At 34.1% G+C, this 22,195-nt stretch overlaps 1 protein-coding gene and 1 long non-coding RNA gene across 3 annotated transcripts in view; one reads left to right on the forward strand and one right to left on the reverse strand.

Annotated features, from left to right (window-relative positions):
• Positions 1-6,020: 6,020 nt before the first annotated feature.
• CETN3 (centrin 3) lies at positions 6,021-21,969 on the reverse strand. Of its 2 annotated transcripts, none has more exons than XM_019929718.3 (5): positions 21,677-21,969; positions 19,804-19,939; positions 18,107-18,221; positions 11,768-11,959; positions 6,021-6,422 (listed from the first exon to the last, which is right to left on the reverse strand). In XM_019929718.3, exons 1-5 carry the CDS (start codon positions 21,952-21,954, stop codon positions 6,379-6,381), a joined length of 765 nt encoding a protein of 254 aa, XP_019785277.3. In that variant the 5' UTR covers positions 21,955-21,969; the 3' UTR covers positions 6,021-6,378. The 2 variants fall into 2 exon arrangements, with proteins under 2 accessions (XP_019785277.3, XP_004326413.1); XM_004326365.4 differs by having other exon boundaries at positions 21,766-21,904.
• Positions 21,798-22,195, forward strand: part of LOC141278296 (uncharacterized) — a 28,600-nt gene continuing 28,202 nt past the window's right edge. The window contains exon 1 of the long non-coding RNA XR_012330750.1: positions 21,798-21,905. This is a non-coding gene — a long non-coding RNA (uncharacterized lncRNA). The remainder of the gene's footprint in view (positions 21,906-22,195) is intronic.

Raw genomic sequence — 22,195 nt, forward strand, 5'->3', positions numbered from 1 at the left:
TATTGTATTTGTGCTGGAGACATTTGCTATAAATTTTTCTTTGGAAAAAGATGAGATATAAATTCTCAATAATAGAAACAAAGAACTCTTTAAGGAAAAAAATTTGCCTTTTCTCTTTTTCACATGAATTAGAAATGAAGAAATGAATACCCTTTAGAAATGAAGACCCTAATAGCTGCTAGGAATTAAGATTAGCTTTTTACAATAATTTTTTTAATATCTTTTGATCATAACTTAAGTAGAAATATAAACTGTTATGATTTTAAGCTTATTTCAACCAAATGGAAATAGTTAACATTATTATTGTTTTGACCAAATGTAAACAGTATATGATTTATATAATTCTCTACTTTGAGATACCCCAGGTTCCCTAAGAATATACTTCCTTCAAATGGACTGAACACTGTGCTTGCTCATATGCTTATGAACATTCCAAAGAAGAAACTAATGTGGGTTTAAAATTTTCCTCTAAGCAATCTCGTAGCTACCTGGGTCTGGGTACACCTGAGAGTCCCTTAGGGGCCTTGGAGATCCCAGAATTTCCAGGATCAGACTATAGAACTGTAAGTAACCTGGCCCCATAGATCAATAATTCCAACCAAAGTACATGCCTAATTGTATAAAATTTTGTATTTTAATAAAATTCGCAATTCACAAAACATTTTCACAAGTATAATCTGATTTAATTTTTCCCAAAACCAACTAAGTTAGTTACAACAGATATTACATTTTCTAGTTTTTAAAAATCTTTCCTAGCTATTTTTTTCTTTTAATCTTTGCTATGGCAGTGAAAATAGCCAATTAGATTTGAACACAGTTTTCTTTCGTAAAGAAAATCCTTAGAATCTATATCTTGCTGCTTTTTTTTCTATGAGGGAGTTATTTTGTTTTTATTGCCAATGCTGAAAAGCATCACATCATCTCTTAGGACTTAGGTTAGCAATAATTCTCTCTCAGCAGGATTGGTATAGAAAAAGTCTCCTGGAAAGTTTAGTTTTGGCCAGCTATTTCACATTTAATTGAATATGTTTATCTTAATAGAAAAAGAAAAATGTAGATTTTGCTTAAAGTATGGTTAAGTTTACCAGCTTGGCAAGGACTTTAAATGCCTGAATTTTCAACACAAGCAAAATGCATGTTTTCTAAGGAAAGACTGCTCCTCAGTAAGCCAAACACAAATCATTAATCTGCTGCTAAATTTAAGGAGGTCATCCATGATACGAAATATGATTTGGAAATATTTTAACCATTTAGCATTTAGCCAATGTATGCTGAATGCTATTTACTCTAAAGAGACAACCATCAGGAGTAGGCTTGTATCAATGAGTCACCAGAATTTATGTTCTACAACAGTACATGTTTCCTAGCTGTCAGGCTTACACAGACCTTTTGGAAGACCTTGGGGATAGACAGTCTATGATGATGCCACACAGAGAAAATAATTGCTCTTTTCAGAGAACACAGTGGTATGTTGGACAAATGTTACAATCATATTAAAATTAGAAATACTGGACCCCAGAAGTCTATTAAGTATCCCTGATTTCTTTTATTATGGAATAAAGAAAACCCATTTAAAAATATTTTTAATTAAGTATAAAATGGAAGTAACCATGCTGATCTTTGATTCTATAAAATGTCAGTAATCTTCCCAAAATTATCATATAATGAAAAAATATTTTACGTATTCTCAGAACAGCACAAGACATACAGCTTTCCCAAGTTCTAAAGAAAAAGACAATATGGATTTTTGTAGACAATTAGATAATACTATTATAATTATACTCAATATTTACAGTACAACTCACAAAGGTAACTCTAACATAAATATATTATCTCAGAAAAAAACAAAGACTTGATTTCACTAGTTTTAGACTGTATTTGGCAATCTTTTGTAGAGTCTTAGATGAAGCTTTCAATGAATGCTGTAACTGTAGAATGACATATGACTTAACACAGAATCAGGATATGTAGGCAAATTACCTATTTCAATTGAATGGGTAAGCCTAGGCTGTTTAATCAAGATCTCCAAGACCCAACTAAGCTGCCATCCAGATGACTGCCTCATTTCATCCCAAGAATTTCTCTTTGCAACCCAAATCCTAAACAAGTCATCATTCTACCATTAAAATAACCTTTACTGACCCTCTTCTCTGACCACTGAGACCGACAAGAGCTTTGCTTTAGACTATCAGGTCCATAAACCTTCCTCCTCTCCAGCTAGGTGCCTCAAAGATCTTCCCACACACCCTTTTACCAAACATACTCCTAAGCCCCAGGTTCCTTCCATTTCCTACCAAGAATTTAAAGAGTTCTTTCTTCATTCAAACAGCCCCTAAAATAAAATCTTCTTCACAAAGGGTAAGTGGAAAAAATGTTTCCTCAAAATGAAAATATTTTATGACTACTCAATAATATGCACTTTATCAATAAGCATTTGCTTAATATTGTATTTTTTTCCCCAAACATCTACTTTTTCAATGTGTTGACTCCATGATTTTAAAAACATTCTATCTAAGCTTATTAGCTTCCAGAGGACTGGCACCAAATGTTAACTCACATGGAATAATATATAATACAACAAATGCCATGCTAGATTATGCATAAATGTTTAATGCTTTTGCTGCTGAGCCTCTGAATTCCAGATTCTATCTCTTAGTTTTGTAGTTTTAAAAGTCTGATCCTTTACACCTTGAGATAGTTTATAAAAGTCACTGTAAGGAGATAATACAATCTAGTGGCTATGAGTGGGCCATGGAGTCAGAAGACTTAGGATCATATTCCAATTCCAATTCCAATGCCTATTACCTTGAACAAGTTACTTAAGCCTAAGCTTTGGTTTTCTTGTGTGTAAAATAAAGAAAACCCAACAGTATCTACCTCAGGTTACTGAGATTAAAATATATAATGTATGTAAATACCTATGTGTGCCTGGAACACAGCAGCACTTAAGTTACTAAATTTTTTTTTTTTTTTGCGGTATGTGGGCCTCTCACTGTTGTGGCCTCTCCCATTGCGGAGCACAGGCTCCGGACACGCAGGCTCAGCGGCCATGGCTCACGGGCCCAGCCGCTCCGCGGCATGTGGGATCTTCCCGGACCGGGGCACGAACCCGTGTCCCCTGCATCGGCAGGCAGACTCTCAACCACTGCGCCACCAGGGAAGCCTAAGTTACTAAATTTTTAAAGACATTTCCTTTATAAAACTTAGCTGCAGAATGGATAGACTATTCATGTGGAAAAAACTACTTCTATAATTTCATGTAAATACAAAGGAAACAGGTTGAATGAATCTCTAAAATAACAATGGTTACTATTCCTAGAGATCAGGTGACAGTTATGTCCTAGTCTGCCCAGGCTAGTTCTGAATTACACCTGTTGTGCCAAGATTTATAATAGTCTCCCCTAAGCTCCTTCACTCTCAGGTAACCTGGTTTAGATCATAAAATATATGGTCAATTGTGTTGGTCATTAAACTTTTTTCCCCACAGCTCCAAACCACTATTCTGTATTCAAATGTGTAACAGTAGGGTTGGAACTGTGTAAACTACATTTCCCCTTTGCCAGCTGAATTTTTTTAAGCTCCACTAAAAAGAGGACTAGAAGAATAAAACAGGAAGGCAGGAGGGGAAAAGACTCTTTTGCTGTTTCCAGTTTGCCTGGAGTTCCCGTCAGCATCCCCAGGGCAACAGTTCTTCCTTCCAGGAGCAGCACTTGGTTCCATCCTCCAGCTTTTTCTCAAGATTCCCCAAACCAGCCTCATCATTCCCCATCAACATTAGCACCACCTACCAGTGCCCCCTTCCTCAACCATCTCCGAGTCTCTGCTCCATAGGACCTCTCCTCCCCGCTTCTAGTTTCCAGTAACTACAACTTTTACCCTCAGCTATCCCAGTGTTCCTTTCCTGATTTTTTCTTCTTTTTTTTGTTCTCCAGCACCAATTTAACTTATTCCTATATTACACTCTGTGAAAATATCCAGTTGTGCTCCTCTTGATGTCTGAGGTCTAACTGAAACTGATACTATTCAGAGGAATGGGAGTGGAGCTGGCAGTTAAAAAAAAAAGAATTTTCACTTTTACTTTATATATTACTTATGTAATTTGTTTAACTTCATATTTTAAGTGATTTTTTGAAACTCTTTTGCCTTCTTCACATTGGTCTTCAGAACATTAGAAATTATCTTTAGTGTAGAACACATCACTAGCAATTCCCAAGAGAATTTACATCCAGAGATTAGCATCAGACAGAATGGTTTAGGGAGTTGAGGAAATTAGCAACTCAACTGGATCATCTAACTCATCATGGTGTTTGCTAATGCAAGACCATCAACACTGGCGCATCAACTAAATTTGAAAGTCTTCCATTAGAAGTGCTGTATGAATTTCCTGCAATGAACGATTAAATGAGCCTAGTGCAGTACCCACACCACATATTAACTGCATAACAAATATGTTTTTGATTTCCTCCCCACCCCAACTACCTACCGCCAGACCCTAATCTAGGAGCTGTTAAGAGGCACATAACTTAAAGTAGGCTTTGATGGTTTACATATAAGAAAATATCTTAGCTGACAAATCCCAAACTATGAAAGCTTACCAGGATACCAGAACAGCAGATGCAGTAGGTAAGTTTAGCAAGAAAGTTATTTTCTTACATCATGAAATGCCATTGTATAATAAATATAACTATAATAGTAAATGACTAATACCCACCTCCACTTCCTTCTTGTTTAAAGCAAATTCACTCCTTTCTTCTTATTGCCACCTCTACTAGCCAATTTTATAAGCCTCTGACTCTACGGTTATTAACACTGGAAAAAACTTGAAAATAATTCATACCCTTCTGTAGGAGAAAGCTTTCACAAACATAAAGAACTGAAGTGAGCACTCTTCCCTCAACCCACAGTAAGAAGAAACAAAATGCTGGCATCCCAAGGAGTAACCATTTATATTAAGAATAAAGAAGTTATCTCTGTAAGTGACAAAAAAGTACCTTAGGTTACTTATTCCAATAAAGTGGTAGAAGACTAGCAAGCCTAGATACATGTTTGTGTTTTATTCTTCATTTTCTTTATTCTTCAATTTCCTGGAAATCAACATATTTTGTGATTGAGATATAGAAGGCAAATTCATCAGTAAACGTGATACAATTTTTTAAATTTCACAGTCTATTTGTTGCCCTGGATATTGGTATTACTGTGAACACTGATTTCATATTCAAAACTGAATTTTAATATGGTGAACAATTAACTTGCTTTCTAGATAACTATTTGAAATATCACCACTGTTACATTATTCTCTACTGATTTTTTTGTTAAATTTCTAGTGGATAACTCTTTCTGTAATATTCTAGGAGGCTCACAACATTTAAAGTGCCTCAAATTATTACTATGACCTATCTCCCCTAACCACGTGTTTCCCCCTAACATACACTTCTACAAGGAAGAAGAACCCACCAATATCTGGAAAATCTGTCTCCACTGTTACCTGGTGAATCACAGAACGTTCCTTTATACAGCTAAAACAGAGCCTTAAATGATTTCTGTGGCTTACAGTTTCCTATTTTCATCACTGTGACGTTTAATTGAGTGATAATTATCTTAACAGATCAAAATTCCAAAATTTAAATCTTTCACTTTGTCAAGAAGTTAGATGATTCAAACTATATTCAATTAGTTTAAGAAAGAAATATCCAGATTTAACTGTCATAACTGAAGACACCAAAAGTGTTACAGAACATAATATTGAATACATGAGGATAAATGAGTCTATATGCACAATACTGTTTCCCTCCAAACTGAAAGACATGACTCATGAAAAAGGAATTATGCCTATATGGAGTCATCATTTTGTACTGAAACATCAAATGTCAAACTTGTAATGGAAAAATGTACTCTTCTATTGCAATTTATATTTCAATTTTCGTTTCTGAAACCAACCGTGTATAGAGAAAAGATTTAAGAAAGATACTCTTGAGGGTTAGCAGACATTTGGAATCAAAATAAACAGAAAAGTTACCAAATTTTGAAATACTAAAAAATAAACATTTTATTAAGGAAAGTCTGAAAAACATGTGCACCAAAAGTGACTACTAATGCTAAATAAAAAACCTTCAAAAAATGTGTACCACATGATTCAATTTTTTAAACTTTATATATAAAAGCTATATTATAAATACAAAGCTAAACTATTAGAGTACTAACAATACTGTTCATATAAAGAAACTTAACAGTAGTAAAATATGAATACATAAGATGCTTATTTTTGGTCCTTTTGGAAAAAAGAACTAAGTTGTTTTTTGTTTTAAACACGGCTTCAGGCACAAAAATAGAATATAAGATGATAACTGCAACATTCTTAGTGTTTATCCTTGTAATTCTTTAAATGTCACCAGTCATAATAGCAATGAATTCCTCTTGATTTACTGTGGTAAGAAAGAAAATGTAAGTCAGAAATACAAATTTTTTTCAGAGAACACTATTTTACTAAGTAACTTTAAATTTTATATTATACAAAATTCTTAATAAACCAAAACATAGCTTTTTGCTTTTACTTCTTTGGTAGGAAGTTGAATACGTTAATTAAATTGAACTTCATGAATACAAAAATACATAAAATATAATAATATAAATTAATATTCTATAGTATTAGCTAGGAAAAAGATATAATAGTATATAAATTACAAAAAATCCATCATAATCATAATATTTATACACAAGAAAATAGTTTTAAAAACTTAAAATTTTAAATTTCCTAGATAGTTAAACTCTCTTGATAATCGTTATTGTACTAGTTCATTTAGCAAACCCTTTCTTAATAAATAAGCTTAAATATATCACACACGTAAGTTAGAATTCTGAAGGATAAAAATGTATTAGAATTAGAAAAAAAGTCAAATCATTGTTTTTTGGAACTTTTAAAAGCCTATTTTAAAGAAAAACTAATTGAAACATAGTTAAAGAAAAAAATACTGCAAAAAATAAGCTATAAGGAGTTAAGAGGAATGAGCCGTCCAGGAGCTGATAAATAACCAAGAATTCATGCATTCAATATGAAACATCTACAAGACACTATGATAGACACAGAACAGAATACAAAACCTGTAATACAAAACTGAAAATACTTTCAGTGATTTTATAAATTGTAGTACTGATCTTTAACCTTTGCAGTTAAACGAATACATTTCAGTATCTTATGAAAGCTATGACCCCTCTCTCCCTAGTTAAAAAAAAGAAAATCAAAATATATAAAAATTTTAAACAATTTCATCAATATGTACCTTCATTTAAGAACCCCTGATTTAGAAAAATCTAGAGTGAGGCATCTAGACCAAAACAGGAAACAAGGGTATATTTTTAAGAAAAACAACATAAGGAAAGCAGCCTTGGAATGATCTGACTACACATTATTTTAATAGCATAATAAAGCCATGATTAAAATATTCAAAATCTGAAAAGTACTTATGTTTTGTTACTTAAAGATCTAAAACTTTTTTCCCTCAATTTGTAAACTCTCAATACTCAAATTCCAAATTAAGTTTCATATAGTTCTAAAACAAAGCAAATCAATATTTATGTTATTTATATGTAAACACTTTAAAGCACTGTAGCATTTCAAAAGTATTTTAAACTATTCCATAATTTCATACCTAAAAACAAAATACTTAAGTCCAAAAAAGTGAACCTAAAAGCTGAAGGGAAGAAAGTGGCTAAGGAATTTAAACTAGGTCCTTTATCGTCAGTGAGACTTTCAGACAATTAGGAGAATCTGTGATGCCTTTATACATTTGGTTTTATAACCTTCTCTATCAATCATACTTATATGAAGTTCCTTGATGTAAGGAACACAATACCTACCTTAAAATAGGCATTTGATAAAATATATATTGAATAAAAAATATGACACTTCATTTTTTTCTACACTGCCTTTTTAAATATTTTCATAAATCAATCATTTCATAGGGTAAATCTTATTACATGCCATTAAAATAAAAAATTTTAGAGAAATTAAGTACCTTAGAGACCATCTGGCTTTGAGGGGAAAAAACAAATTTTAATATCTGAAGTGTCAGTTGAATATTTTACTAACACACTGTTTCCTATAATAGTATGCAATTTTAAAAACTCCATAAACATAGAAACCTAATTAATATTTTACTTTATAGCACAAGAGGCAATACAGTGTTATGGTTAAAAGCATATTGTCATTATGGAGTTATGAGTTTAAGTCTGGCTCTGCCATGTATTAGCTTTGTAATAACCTTGGACAGGTTATTAAACTCTCAGAGCTTTAGTTTCCTCATCTATATATATGCAGGTATCCTATGCATAAATGGGTATAACATTGTATTCACTTCACAAAAGCTATTATGTAAATTAAGCGACATAATCCACAATGTAACATGCTAAGCACAGAATCTAACATATATAAAGTACTAAACAAATGTTAACATTCATCATAATTATTTAGAAGATGGTCCACTTTGGTTTTTTAAATGTTGCTTCCACTTTTCCAAAATGATTTACTATATTTTATTTTATATATCTTGGGAGGGATTCTTTCTATATCATTACCACAGCTGTATTTATATTTTGTATTATGTCTTCTTTTCCTTTAATTCCTCATTCACCATGTTTATTATTCTATACATACAATAAAAAAAAAAATTTTCATTGCTCTCAAATACTGAAGTGTGAAAAACTCGTAAAAACAGAACAATTACTGAAGTCCAAAAAAGGTAGCAAAGTATTACGATCTTTACCAGTTTAACATATACAAAGAAAGCAGGTTAGTTATATCTAAGAAAAATTCTGCCTACAGTCCCCCCAAAAAAAAAACCAGATTAAGTGATCAGATTACTAAATTATTATAAAATCTAACTTGCCACTTTTTCAAAAATGGGCAGATTTTCAGATAGCTACAGAAACCCAATATAAATTAAGGCAGTAACCCAAAGCCACACTAAATAGATTAGGGTTGGAGTTCTCATTGTTTCTGAATATGAAAATGCCTTTCAATAATAATTTTCTGGACTTGCCACAATAACAGCTATCCTTAGTATATCTCGTTTGAGAAGTAGATAATGTCAAATAGCTATATAAACTCTGCAATCAATCACAATAGCATTTAAATATAACTGAAAAAAGCAGTATATGTATGCATGTGCAATGCTATTATTCGTATGGTCTACAGACAATATTTGATGCATACATGAACTCCCAGACCCCGCACAATACCTCAGAAGGCCTCCACCCCTAGATACCCACATCTCAGATTGGAAACTACTGGATTAGACTATTTTAATATGATAAGACCACCCTACTATCCCCCCAAAAAAAGACAAGTCTTAACAATAAAAGATGTGTCAGGTGTATTTTATTTGTAATCAATCACTTGGAAAAAAGAAAAAAAAGTGTTATTTGCCTGTTATTTTATTTGTAATCAATCACTTGGAAAAAAGAAAAAAAAAGCGCTATTTGCCTGTTAGTCATGTGAATAAATGACAGTAGGATGCCCAAGCAACAGTTGTACAGTGACTTAAAGTGGAATAATGCAAGCAGTGAGGACCAAAGAAATGTTTTAAGGATGTACTAAAATAAATCTCCCAGCAATGGAGCACAGGTGTGAACTCAAATTCAAAAGCAGCAGGTAGAGCAGTCTAGCAAGGTATGCAAGAAATGGACACATTTTCTAAGAAAAGTTTCACATGAAGTTTGAATTTAAGAACAGGTTACTAACTGGTATTTTATTCTAATGTCAAATGAAGCTAATAACTAAAACCTAACTTGCATGAGCCTAGTACAGGAAAAAGAAACTGTTTATAACTCTGGTCATTTGACACATATTAAGTAGCTGGAGTATGAAAAAGACACACCAAGATCCTCTCTACCACTGAAGAGAGTACCTTTACATAAAGGAACTCATTTAAAGCTAATTTAGGGTAATAATCAACAGCTAGGGAAGACACAAACATTTTTTAACTGTGAAGACAGCGGATTATAAATCCAAATATTAGAATTACAGCTTAAGAAGTCCTTTAAGTTTTCTCAAGTTTTAATCATCTCTGTTTTAAAATATAACTATATCAATACCCTTCAAAGAGCTAGTACTAAAAATAGAAAAGTTGTATAATGCTTAAATAATAGTCACATAAATATAATAAGAAAGCACAATAATGCGCAATTCTAATGGACAATCTGAGCTGATAACTATTTGCTACTGTCTTATTTCCTTATTGAAGCATCCAGTATTTCCAAGGTTTTAGATATATATATGTATTTTTTTTCATGTAAAAATGAATAGTTGGTACTACAGCAACATATATCTACTGTAACGCACACTCCTCGCTGCTTAAGTCAACAAACGTCAGAGTACTCATCATGTTCAAGAAAATGCAGGAGAATATAAAGATGAAGAAGAAAAAGGAAAACAAGCTTACATCTAATGCTAGGCACCTTCAATTATCTTCATTTAATACTCACAACCATCCGGAAAGGTATTACCATTCTGATTTTTATAAATAGGGAAACTGAGACTCAGACAATGTTAAAAACTTGCACAAAATTACAGAGCTACTAAGTAACTGGTAGAGATTCAATTCAAATCCAGGTCTGTATGATTTTAAAGCCTCAGGCCTTTCACACTATATGATTCCAAACTGCTCTTCAATGGCTCACAATATAACTGGAGAGACACACATGTATATAACTAACAGAAGGCAGTGTACAAAGGGTCAAAATAGTTTATTTCTCTAAATGTTATGGGCTCTTAATGGAAATCTCATAATTTATAAACAGAGACCACTGAGGGAGGCTTTTGAGAAAAAGATGGAGTTTAAAATGAACCTGAGAGAACGACTAACATTTTAGCAGACAGCAATTGGCAATTAGAGCATTCTAGGATTAAAGAATAGCATGAGATGAAAGGCACAGCATAAAAAGATAAGACAGAGTATATTTTGTCAAAGTGTGTATACTATATGGGAGGTGAGGGTTAAAGTAGAAAGCAGAAGAATACAGTGGGAAATAAAACTAGGTAGTTATGGTATGACAGATCATAGAAGACTTTGGACTTTACCCCATAGGCACTGAAGAATCATCGTAAGTGTTTGAACAGGAAAATGACATCACCAAACCTGCATTTTAGGAAAAGAATTCTGCTAGAACAAATTAGGAAGAGAAAAGAGGCTTACAGGCATAGAGGGCAATTAGGAAGCTACAAGAGACTGTAGAGTCAGTGAGAGCAGGGACAACATCAGCCTCTTTGATTGGGTAGCACCAGTCAGCACACAGAATACTGTACCCAGCAGGCATTCAAGGAAATAATGAACAAAGCTATGATAACATTCCTACAAAGAAATTAGGGCCTGAATTAGGACAGTAGCAGTAAACAAAGAAATAAAACAGATTAAAAATATTTGGAGGGTAGACTCAACAGAACTTAGACGTGCATGTAGGTTGAGGAAGAAGACATTAAAGGCTGAAACTTTACTGAGTGGCTGAAATTTTGGAGATATTTCACCTCAAAGAAAAGTAAAGCAGTTTCTTGAAGTGTGTGGAAGCTCATACTATAATCTGTACAGTTGGTTTTAAAGGTCTGCTTCATTCTAAACTATGTGAAATATTTATGCAAAAATCCCATTATAGGATGAAAAACATTTACACTAAATACATAGTTTGCAAAGGGTCTTGAAAATCATTTGGTTTTAGTAAAAATTACTATATGTGTACAGTAGGCATATTTGGAATATATGTTTTACTTAAAACTTACTTTCTCCATCACCATCTTTATCAAATTCTTCTATCATAGCCCGAAGTTCTTCATCACTCATGTTTTCACCCAATTCTCTGGCAACACGTCGCAAATTCCTCAGGCTTATTTTACCTGAATCATCATCATCAAATAGTTTAAATGCCTTCAATATTTCTTCACGTGGATCTCTTTCCAATATCCAGTCTGTCACTATAGTTAAAAAAATATGAAAAGTAAACCTTTATAGTCTCAAAGGCATTCATTTGTGAAATCAACTAATTATTAGATGAGAATTAAAGCTATGAATCTGTCAACATTTAGTTTGACAATAAAAATGCCAAAGTCCAAGAGCCCAAAGAGATAAACAGAAAATTAGAAAAACCAAATCCATATTTTAGAATTTAACCTTTACATTATCAACAATTTATCCTATTATAACTATATCACACATAAGCAAAATTTTGAAAACTACATTTATACCATATTTATTTAAGGTTTACTATTATCAAGAATTGTACTAGGCTCCACTGACATCAAGCACACAAGTCTAGGAGTAACCTAGTTGTAGAGATGATATACCAACAAAACAACTAAAACCAACTAGATAAAAGTTGTTTGCTGGCTAAACTTAATAGTAATACTGATTGTTCTTCAAATTTAATACAACCACAATCTCAGACAGTAGATGAAAATTCCATTCATATCCTCATGATTTAAAAGAACCTCTTGGTTTCTCAAAAGTAGTTATTAAAAGGATTGAATCTGACTGTAGTAAGAAAAAAAAATGGTCTGAAAAGATCTCTCTAAAGTCAAATCCATTTTGTTCATCAAGATAATAACTATCAGACAGCTTAATTAAAATTAAATGTGAGTAAATTCAAGCCTCAATAGTAATAATTATTTTAAAATACTAAATGTAATAATATACAGTAAGAGTCAACTTAATACTTTCAATATAACCACAGTCTTTAATCAATAGCCATAATAACAGAAATTTTTTAATCTGTGGTATAAAATTTTTTAAGTTACTAGATAAAATTCTGAAAATATCAAAGGAAATATCTCTGAAGTAATTCTACATGCTAGTCTACCACTACAACAAGACGTATTTATGACCTTCACTGTCCCATTAAAAATAACTCAGTCCTGGGCTTCCCTGGTGGCGCAGTGGTTGAGAGTCCGCCTGCCGATGCAGAGGACACAGGTTCGTGCCCCAGGCCGGGAAGATCCCACATGCCGCAGAGCGGCTGGGCCTGTGAGCCATGGCCACTGAGCCTGCGCATCCGGAGCCTGTGCTCCGCAACAGGGGAGGCCACAACAGTGAGAGGCCCGCGTACGGCAAAAAAATAAAAATAACTCAGTCCTGTTGACGTTTACAGAATCACTAAAAATTTGCAAATGCTTATAGATGGAAAATACTGGAATATTTAATATACCCAAAAGAAAAATACAATTCAAGACCCCCACAAACAGTTGTTTTGCTGTTTTCATCATATTTGGTTGAATAAGCTTTAGAATAAGCACCTATTCAAGCTAATGTTAAATCATCTGCACATATATTCAATAGTTTTCTTTTATCCATTAATTTTATACAAAAAGTCTTCCAAGTAACTAATTGAAGTATATTACTATAAGTATGCAAATCATCAAAGCTCATAAATATTCAGTTAAAAAGGAGTTGGCATATATACAGCCATAACACCAAAATAAAATACCACACTTAACTCTATGGCTCATACTCAACTTATTTTGAATTTAGTCCCAACAAAAAAGCAGGACAAGGAAAAAAAAAGTGTTAAGAAATTTTCTTCACCAATTAAATAATTTACATGACAGGTGAACCAAAAAAGCAGCTTGCTGAAAATATTAATGTATTTAAAGAAGCAACAGGGTGATCTGGGGAACAGATGGGGCTCCAAGATGTATAAATTCCTATCCCACTGGTGCTTTAATTGTGTTAGTTACTTCAGACTTATGTGTCTATATAATCTTTTATCAATACTTTGCCTTAGAATGCAACTTTTCTTTGGAACTATAAATACCCATCATTCTGGACAGCTAAAACATTGTAACTTTATGGTGACTATCTTCCATGCCTTAATCTTCTATTCTTATTCTACAAAGTAGAATTATAAGAAATACATTTATTTTTCAATGAAAATAAATCGACTGACATACAAGCAGTAAAGATGGGTTCAATCTATTTCACAAATTTCTGTCCATGTAACTCAATTTTCAAATGATTTAATTATACTCTCAAAAATGTACTTACTCAAAATAGTTAGCCCTTATACATTATAACAATCACTTAATAAAGCAAATTCAAAAACATCACATTAAAACTTTAAACCCAGTTACTTATATCCTAGAGTACTGAGGTTACCACCTTTTTTACTCTTGAATATACCCCTTTTCTTTTTATTCTCACCACCCTCAGCATAAAAAGTCTATTACAGTTATCCCTCAGTTTCCATGGTATCCATGGGGGATTGGTTCCAGGACTCCCCTCAGATACCAAAATCTGGGACGGATAGCATTTGCATATAATCTATGTACATCCTCCTGTATACTTTAAATCATCTCTAGATTACTTATAATACCTAATATAATGTAAATGCTATGTAAATAGTTGTAAATATGATGTAAATGCTATGTAAATAATTGCCAGGCACTCAGCAAATTCAAGTTTAGCTCCTTGGAACTTTCTGGAATTTTTTTTTTCCTAATATTTTCAATCCACAGAAGCAGAACCCAGGGATAGGGAGGGCCAACTGTATCTTCTGCCTGCAATCTCTTCCCTCCAACACATCTTTAATAATCTCAACAGTTACCTCTCTAAAACATATTATCTCCTCTTCTTTAAAAACTGACATAGATCCTCTGCTGACTAAAGTCCAAACTCTGTGTTATGCAAGGCTTTACCTAGCTGGCCCAGTCCTACCTTTCCAGTTATTTCCCTATCCTCTAGAGCAGGAGACTAACTGAAGTTTTCTGAACGTGCTACATGTCTGTTATTACTCCTTGTTGTTGCTGTTTTCTCTGCTTAGAATGCCTTTCTATACCCCTCCCACAATTTTCCCCTTGTGATGAAATCTTATTCCTGTTCCCAAAGCCTAAATTAAAAATCCCCTCTGCAAAGTCTTCAATTGCTCTAGATCAGGAATTGACAAACCTTCCTACCAAAGACCAGATAGTAAATATTTTAGGCTTTTTTTTTTTTGGTGGGGGGGGGGCGAGGGAGCATAAGGTCTCTGTCTCAACCACTCACTCTGTCATGGTACCACAAAAGCAGCATAACAGAATGGATGTGGCAGGGACTTCCCTGGTGGGGCAGTCGTTAAGAACCCACCTGCCAATGCAGGGGACACAGGTTCGAGCCCTGGTCTGGGAAATATCCCACATGCCATGGAGCAACTAAGTTCATGCACCACAACTACTGAAGCCCGCGTGCCTAGAGCCCATGTTCTGCAACAAGGGAAGCCACTGCAAAGAGTAGCTCCCGCTTGCCACACATAGAGAAAAACCGCACGCAGCAACGAAGACCCAACGCAGCCATAAATTAATTAATTAATTAATTAAATTTTTTTAAAGAAAGAATGGATGTGGCAGCATACAGGCAACAGCTGAATTTGGCCCAAGGGCTGCAGTATGCCACTACTGCCCTATACAAAATTATAAGTCACCACAGAGCATCATAGCTTGTTATCACCCGCATTTAAATTGTAAGCTCCTTGAAAGAACCTCTTAGTAACTTGTGATTAATTCCCCTCCCTCACCCCCGCACAGTACTGAATGCCAAAAAATTCAGCAAATGTTTGCTAAGCAAAACAAAAAACAATATAATACTCTATTCTAAATAGGCAATAAAATAATAAATAGTACATGCCAAAAATAGATGAGTACAAACAGCTGACTTATCTTGGTCTTACTTTAAAGCAGCAATTCCTAAAACACCTGTAACTCACAAGCCTCAGGCTGTCTAAATTCTAAACTTACATTAAGTATATTTTAATACTTTTTTCTAGCATTGGAAAGAATATGAAGTGCCAAACTTTATCTAGAAATACCTGTAAATATCTGTGGAACAATATCCTTAAACAGTAATAGATAGTAGATAAAAGTAAGATTCAAATATTCTGATTTAGAGTTATTTGTCCCAAACTATAAAACATATATTCATCTGTGGCCAGTTACTATTTTAAAATGATTTAAAAAATGGGGAAAGTAATAGTTTTTGATTATTTGATTCCCAAATAGTAATAAAATTTTATTTGACAGTTGATATTCTCAATAGGTAACCTTAGGATAGTTAAAGTATGTACTAAGCCTGCCAAATGGTTGATCTTTGAAAGTCAGGCTGAAGTTTACTCATGACCATTTATTCTAGAAGGAACCCAGTATTTCTGTTCTGTTAATAACATAGAAGAGATGCAGGGTCAGGAAAGGTAGAGATTACATGGGACTCTGGCTTCAACTGCTAATAAAATCAAAAATTTAAAACTGTATTCACCTAAGATGAAATAATGTGTTTTGTAAAATTACTAGAGGCAAATAGTGCTTAAAATAACCTACAAGTACAGGAAAAAAGTAATGAGAAAAATATAAATACATGGAGCAGAATATTTTTATGTTCCAGTGATATATATATTTTCCGGCCATTGAAACAAAGACTAATTTTTGAAGTAATAATAACAACAAACACTTAATAGAACTTACTACATACTAGGCCCTTTTCTAAATACTTTACATAGTTTTAGCTTAGTTATTCCTCCTAAGAACCCTATGAGATAATACAACTATCCCCATTTTATAGCTGAAAATGAGGCACAGAGAAGTAAAATGACCAAGTTACACAGCTGGTAAGTGGCAAAACCAAGATCTAAACCCAGGCAACCTGGTTCCAAAATGTCCATGCTAAACCACTACACTGTACCAAATGTACCTGAATTATAGCTCTTTCCTAGTAGTATCATTTCTACTGTATCCTGATCCTTGTTTCTATAAACAATCTAAGTTGAAACTTGAACTAAGATCATAAACCCCAGAAAGCTTCAATACTGGGAAAATAAAGATGGCTCTCTACCTCTTCTCAAGTAAATAATTCTATGAACTAGAGAAAAAAAAAAAAGAATATCCTCTCCAAAGGGACAAGCTGCCTCTCTAAATAGTCATCTATTAGTTTATAAATTGGGGATCTTCTGTGCAGTGCTTTTTTTTGTCTTTTAGATTTATTTGTTCTTTAATTTCTTTTTTCCTTCCTTTTGGTTTGAATTTTCAGATTTAAAAGAACTTACTAATGATATGAATCTATTTTTCCACACATACTAACTGCCATTTCTTTTTGTCTCTCATATTACTGCTGTTGAATATTTATTTATTTATTTTTTTCTGTACGCGGGCCTCTCACTGTTGTGGCCTCTCACGTTGCGGAACACAGGCTCCAGACGCGCAGGCCCAGCGGCCATGGCTCACGGGCCCAGCCGCTCCACGGCATGCGGGATCCTCCCGGACCGGGGCACGAACCCATGTCCCCCGCATCGGCAGGCAGACTCTCAACCACTGCGCCACCAGGGAAGCCCCTTGTAGAATATTTAAAATAAAGGGTTTGTATGTCTGTGTGTAACTGAATTTTCCTAGATTTTTTAAATATCTAAAAATAACTAAATAATATGCTGATATTATAACCCAGTGGGTTGTTCTAAAATGTTTTCTCCTGCTCCCAGTCTGCCAACTGCCTCCCTTACTACAATCTTCTCCCCACCAGCAACTTTAAAGAGATGACTTTATTCATTGAGATCGAGGTCATCCAGAGTAGGTAGCCCCTCATAAGCTTTGTCAACCTGAAGGCATGCACTTCATATACAGCTAAAGATACCAACTGCTACCAATTTCCTCTCCTTCCACTTTGCCAACAAAAATCACATACTAGGATGGTGCTGGGAAATATTTTCCAAACAAAAATATACCAAATTTTATCTTTTACTGTGAGAAATAATTTTTTGATCACTCTTTTAGTTTTATCACATAATATAGGTACATATTACATGGAAAGACATCTTCCCAGGAGAAGCTACACAATAGTTCCTTGGTTAAAATCTTCAGAACAAAAGACAAAAAGATAAATCCCATTCACAGTGAAGCTATAAATCTTATTTTTTTCTTTGAAAATTAGCAAAAAAAAAAAGAGTACCAAAAAAACCCCAAAATAAGATCCACATTACACAGCAATGTTCAATAGCAAAATTCCATAACCCAGAGACTTCTAAAAATATTGATAGTAACCAGATAATTTCCTAACAAACTACTGATTACAAAGACTATTGTAAAATAGTCTTTACAATATTGTAAAATACACACCAACTTCATTAAAATCTTCAAAGGTGATTTTCCCTGTGGCTTCTCTGTCATAATCTTTAAGAATCTTCAGTACATCTGCTTTTTTTACATCAAACCCCAAGGCTCTCATTGCCACCTTTTGGATTAAAAGGGAAAAGCAAATTATAAACATTTTTTACAAAAGAAGTGAATTCCAATTCTTAAATAAGTTTTTACTACTTAAAAGACGACAACACATCAATAAAACACACACTCTTTTGCATGTTTTATGTCTCTAAAGTAACAGTGATAGTTCTTCTTCATTACTGAAATTAAATAGCAATTTTTTTCATTTATATATCCTTTTTTAATGACAAACTAATCGGTGAGTGTTTATAGAATACATTCTACAATGTACTGACTTCAGTGCACAGATAATTTTAATAAGTTATTTTTTCTCAAAGGATTAACAAATCCAAAAAAAGGCACACCATAAATATTAAAAAGTTATATCACAGAAGAGATTAAAAAAATTAAAATAAGAATTTTCATCAGACTCAACATGATTAGTTATCAAGTAGGTGGTCTAAGAACCTGACCTTAGAGAAAGAAGAGCTCTAGTTACTAGTAACAGGAAGGAGAGATGTTACTGGTTAAAGAAGTCTTATTTGGAGAGATTCGAGTTGTTCCTTGAATCGTATATGGATGAAGTAGAGTAGAAGGGCATTTAGAAAAGAATGACTAGTATTAAAACACACACAGAAATAAAAAATAGTCTTAAATGCAATGAACAAAGCAGTTTACCTTACCTGAATGGGAAAAGATCAGGCGGAAGAAAGCAGCTAGCAAATGAGAAAAGTAGGTGGTAGTAAAAGTGTGGAGGGCATTCAATACAAATGAAAAAAATCTGAACTTTATCCAGTGTACAATGAGGAGCCACTAAGGGTTTATGAGCAATGAATAATATGATGAAAGAATTTTAGAAAGACGAATCTAATGATAGTGTACAGGAAATGGAGAAACCATTTAGGAAGTTCCAGATATAAAATAAGATCCCAAACCAAGATAATAAGAATAGCAACAAATGGAAGAGACATTATAAAGGAAGAATGGATTGAAGCTGGGTAACTAAAAGAAACAGGGGAAAAGTGAGCTAAAGAGATACAAAAATACTATCTTTCGCATTGTGCTGAGTTTAAGACCCAAACTACCTTCAACACCAATTTCCCCTTGGTTCTTTATAAATAATTCTAAAACCTAAAATTGACATTTTTTCCCCATTAGCATTGTGTCAACATCAGACATCACTTATGTTGTTTGCACCAGAGAAAATAGGTTGAGACTGTTAATAACATGTTCAAATTAAAAAACAAATAACACTCCCTCAATCTGAAAAATCAAAACCAAAACAAAACAAAACACAGTGGGAAGAGGAATATAGTTAGAACTGTTTAAAACCTATAGTTTCAAATTTTTTAAGTATGTGAGTAGAAAATAAGTCCCTCCATAGGAATATATTTTTACAGTTAAAATATTATTCATTTTACCATGTGAAAAGGAGTTTCTAAAAAGATATGTTTTGAGTACTATTCAATTTTATTATAGCACTTAACGGTAAATGTTTAAAATGGTTTCATATTTCCAAAATCAGTTTCATTAAAACATTTAAAAATATATTTTTAATCAACTGTCAAAAATGCAAATCATTTTAACAGAAAAAGATATTTTAAGTATATTACCTTTAATTCATGATAATCTATTGCTTCATCTTTGTCTGTGTCAAAAAGTTCAAAAGCATCTTTAATTTCTTGTTTCTGTTCTTCAGAGAGTTCTCTTCTTTTTTTCCTCTTTGTTTTGTCTACTACAAGCTCATTTCTATGAAATGATAAGAAAAAAGTCTATTTAGTCCACTTTAATCCTATTCTCCTAGGCTTCTAAATAATAAAATACCAAAAATGCAATAAAAATTAGCCAATGAATAATTTTCTAAATTTCGAAAAAGGAAGTATTTTGTAAAAATATAAAGAAATTTTCCCTACGTGAGTCAAAGCCCTACTCATTTTATAGTCTAGGCAGCTATAAATGTGTACTTCCTAAACTGAAAAGTGTTACAGGTTATTAAAAGAAATGAGGACCTAGCTTTCCCTCTTCCTAGCTTTGTATTTATTCCCACTAATATTACTGTGGAAGAAACAAGAACTGTTAATAAGAAACACTAGTTTTATGCCAGAAACCCCAACAAAAAACAAAGCAACCATATTCCCATCATTCTACAATATAGACTGTTAAAAAAAAAAAAAGAATTCAATTCACAACTGATGATCACTATAGATTAGGTTTACTTTTATAGTGCTTATAATTATCAAAATCATTGTAAAAAACATCTAATTCATCAATTAACTTACTATTTTGGCATTGTGGGTTAAAAATGTTTTTAGATTACACATTTTTAACAGTTTGGCACTTCTTTGTAATTTCTCCCATTAATATTAACAAATCAGCCAAAATAATGAACCTAAGCATACCATGAATACTAAACACCAAAAAAAGTACATAATATTTGTGCTAATTCTATATAATAATGTGAAGAGTCAATAGTCTTGTAAATCTCACTTAACATATACATCTAGACTTAATTTCTCATAAACTCTGAAAAAACTTTAAGAAAGTAATTTACTGTAAAAGCCAGAAATGTGTTCCTTAAGAGGTGCCGATCTAAGTGTTCCAAATTTTCAAATGGGGCTACAAAACTTGTATAAGAACAAGTTTTGTAACGGAAGAATTCTATAAATTTAAAAAATGTAAAACCCAGTGGAGTTTATTTATTTGCATTTGAAGTTGTATTGTTCTCTGAAATCTACCCCCAAAAAGGCAAGAGACGACTAAAAATGACCAAAACAGGTATGATAAAGCTGAGGAAGTTCTTTCACAAGAGACCTGACTTCACACAAACTTGCAACTCCCGGGGGTCATTTTCTTCCCAAGATTCTGAAGGGACAAGTTCGCAACCCACCAACAGCTGACCCCATCCAAGGATACCACGATTATCCCTTATTAGAACTCGGTACCTTTTTAGTGTGACGTAACTACATAGACATTTTTAAGGTAAAACTTCTAGCTCGGGTTGGAGGCGGAGGCAACAAACAGTGCGTTAGAGGTTGGAACTGAAGGAAAGGTAAAGAAGCTGAAGACATTTAGGAAACTAAGAGATTACCAACTATAATCACTAAAATGTGTCTCCGATTATACCGTAAAGCATGGCCACAGGAGAAGAGCGAGGAGCGGGTTTTGTGCTATTTCCAAAATTTATGGGTAAGTATGTTAACAAGAGGTCTGCGAGCTGGAAGCCGCTGACAAGGAACTGAAATAAGGGACGCTCCAAGGCCTGGTTTCCCGCAAACACCGCGCATAGAAACCTCGCGATATTTCACTGTCTCCTCGAGACTAAGACAGCCCAGCTTTTTGGCGGTCCCAAGCCCAACGCCTTGACAGAAATGACCACCTCAGCAGAAGTGTGCGGAGCTCACCAGAGCCTCCAGGATGAGGGGTCCGGGCCCCGGAAGGTTGGCCAAAGATCTCTCTTCTCGTACCAAACTGCATTCCCTTCCTCACCTCGGCCCCAAGCTGCCTCCCTTCCACACACAGCCGCCCTGGGGCCCGCGGCGGGGTGTGGAGAGCATTGCCGCCAGCTCATTACCGACCTCAGAGCTAAACTCATGTTCTCTTCGGACAGAGACGTTCCTCTCGAGAACGATTTTAACCCCTACCCAAAGCAGCACAACTTCCACAAGCCGTTCAACAGACACCAACGACCTCCGCGGCCTCAAGCACCTCCCACAAGGTAGACGTGTCTGAGCTGGATTGGTTGAAATCGCTAATGTCCTGCCCATTGAGGCGAAAGCGTCACTAGTCCTCTGCTCTCATTGGGGAAATTTCGCGTCAATCAAAGAGCTTTCCCTGCCGGCCTCCCCCGCTACGCCTCCGGCCCTTTAGATTGGCCTATTGCTTTTTCTCTCTAATCCTTTGCGAAGCGAGGATTTGAGTGTCTGTTTGGCTCTTCAGTCGGAAGGTGGCTGAGCTAGGCCTCAGGGGAGAAGGCTTGCGGCTTGTGGGCCAGTGTCCGGAGATGGG

This window comes from Tursiops truncatus, chromosome 3 (genome assembly GCF_011762595.2).
Source record: "Tursiops truncatus isolate mTurTru1 chromosome 3, mTurTru1.mat.Y, whole genome shotgun sequence".
Classification (NCBI taxonomy): domain Eukaryota; kingdom Metazoa; phylum Chordata; class Mammalia; order Artiodactyla; family Delphinidae; genus Tursiops; species Tursiops truncatus.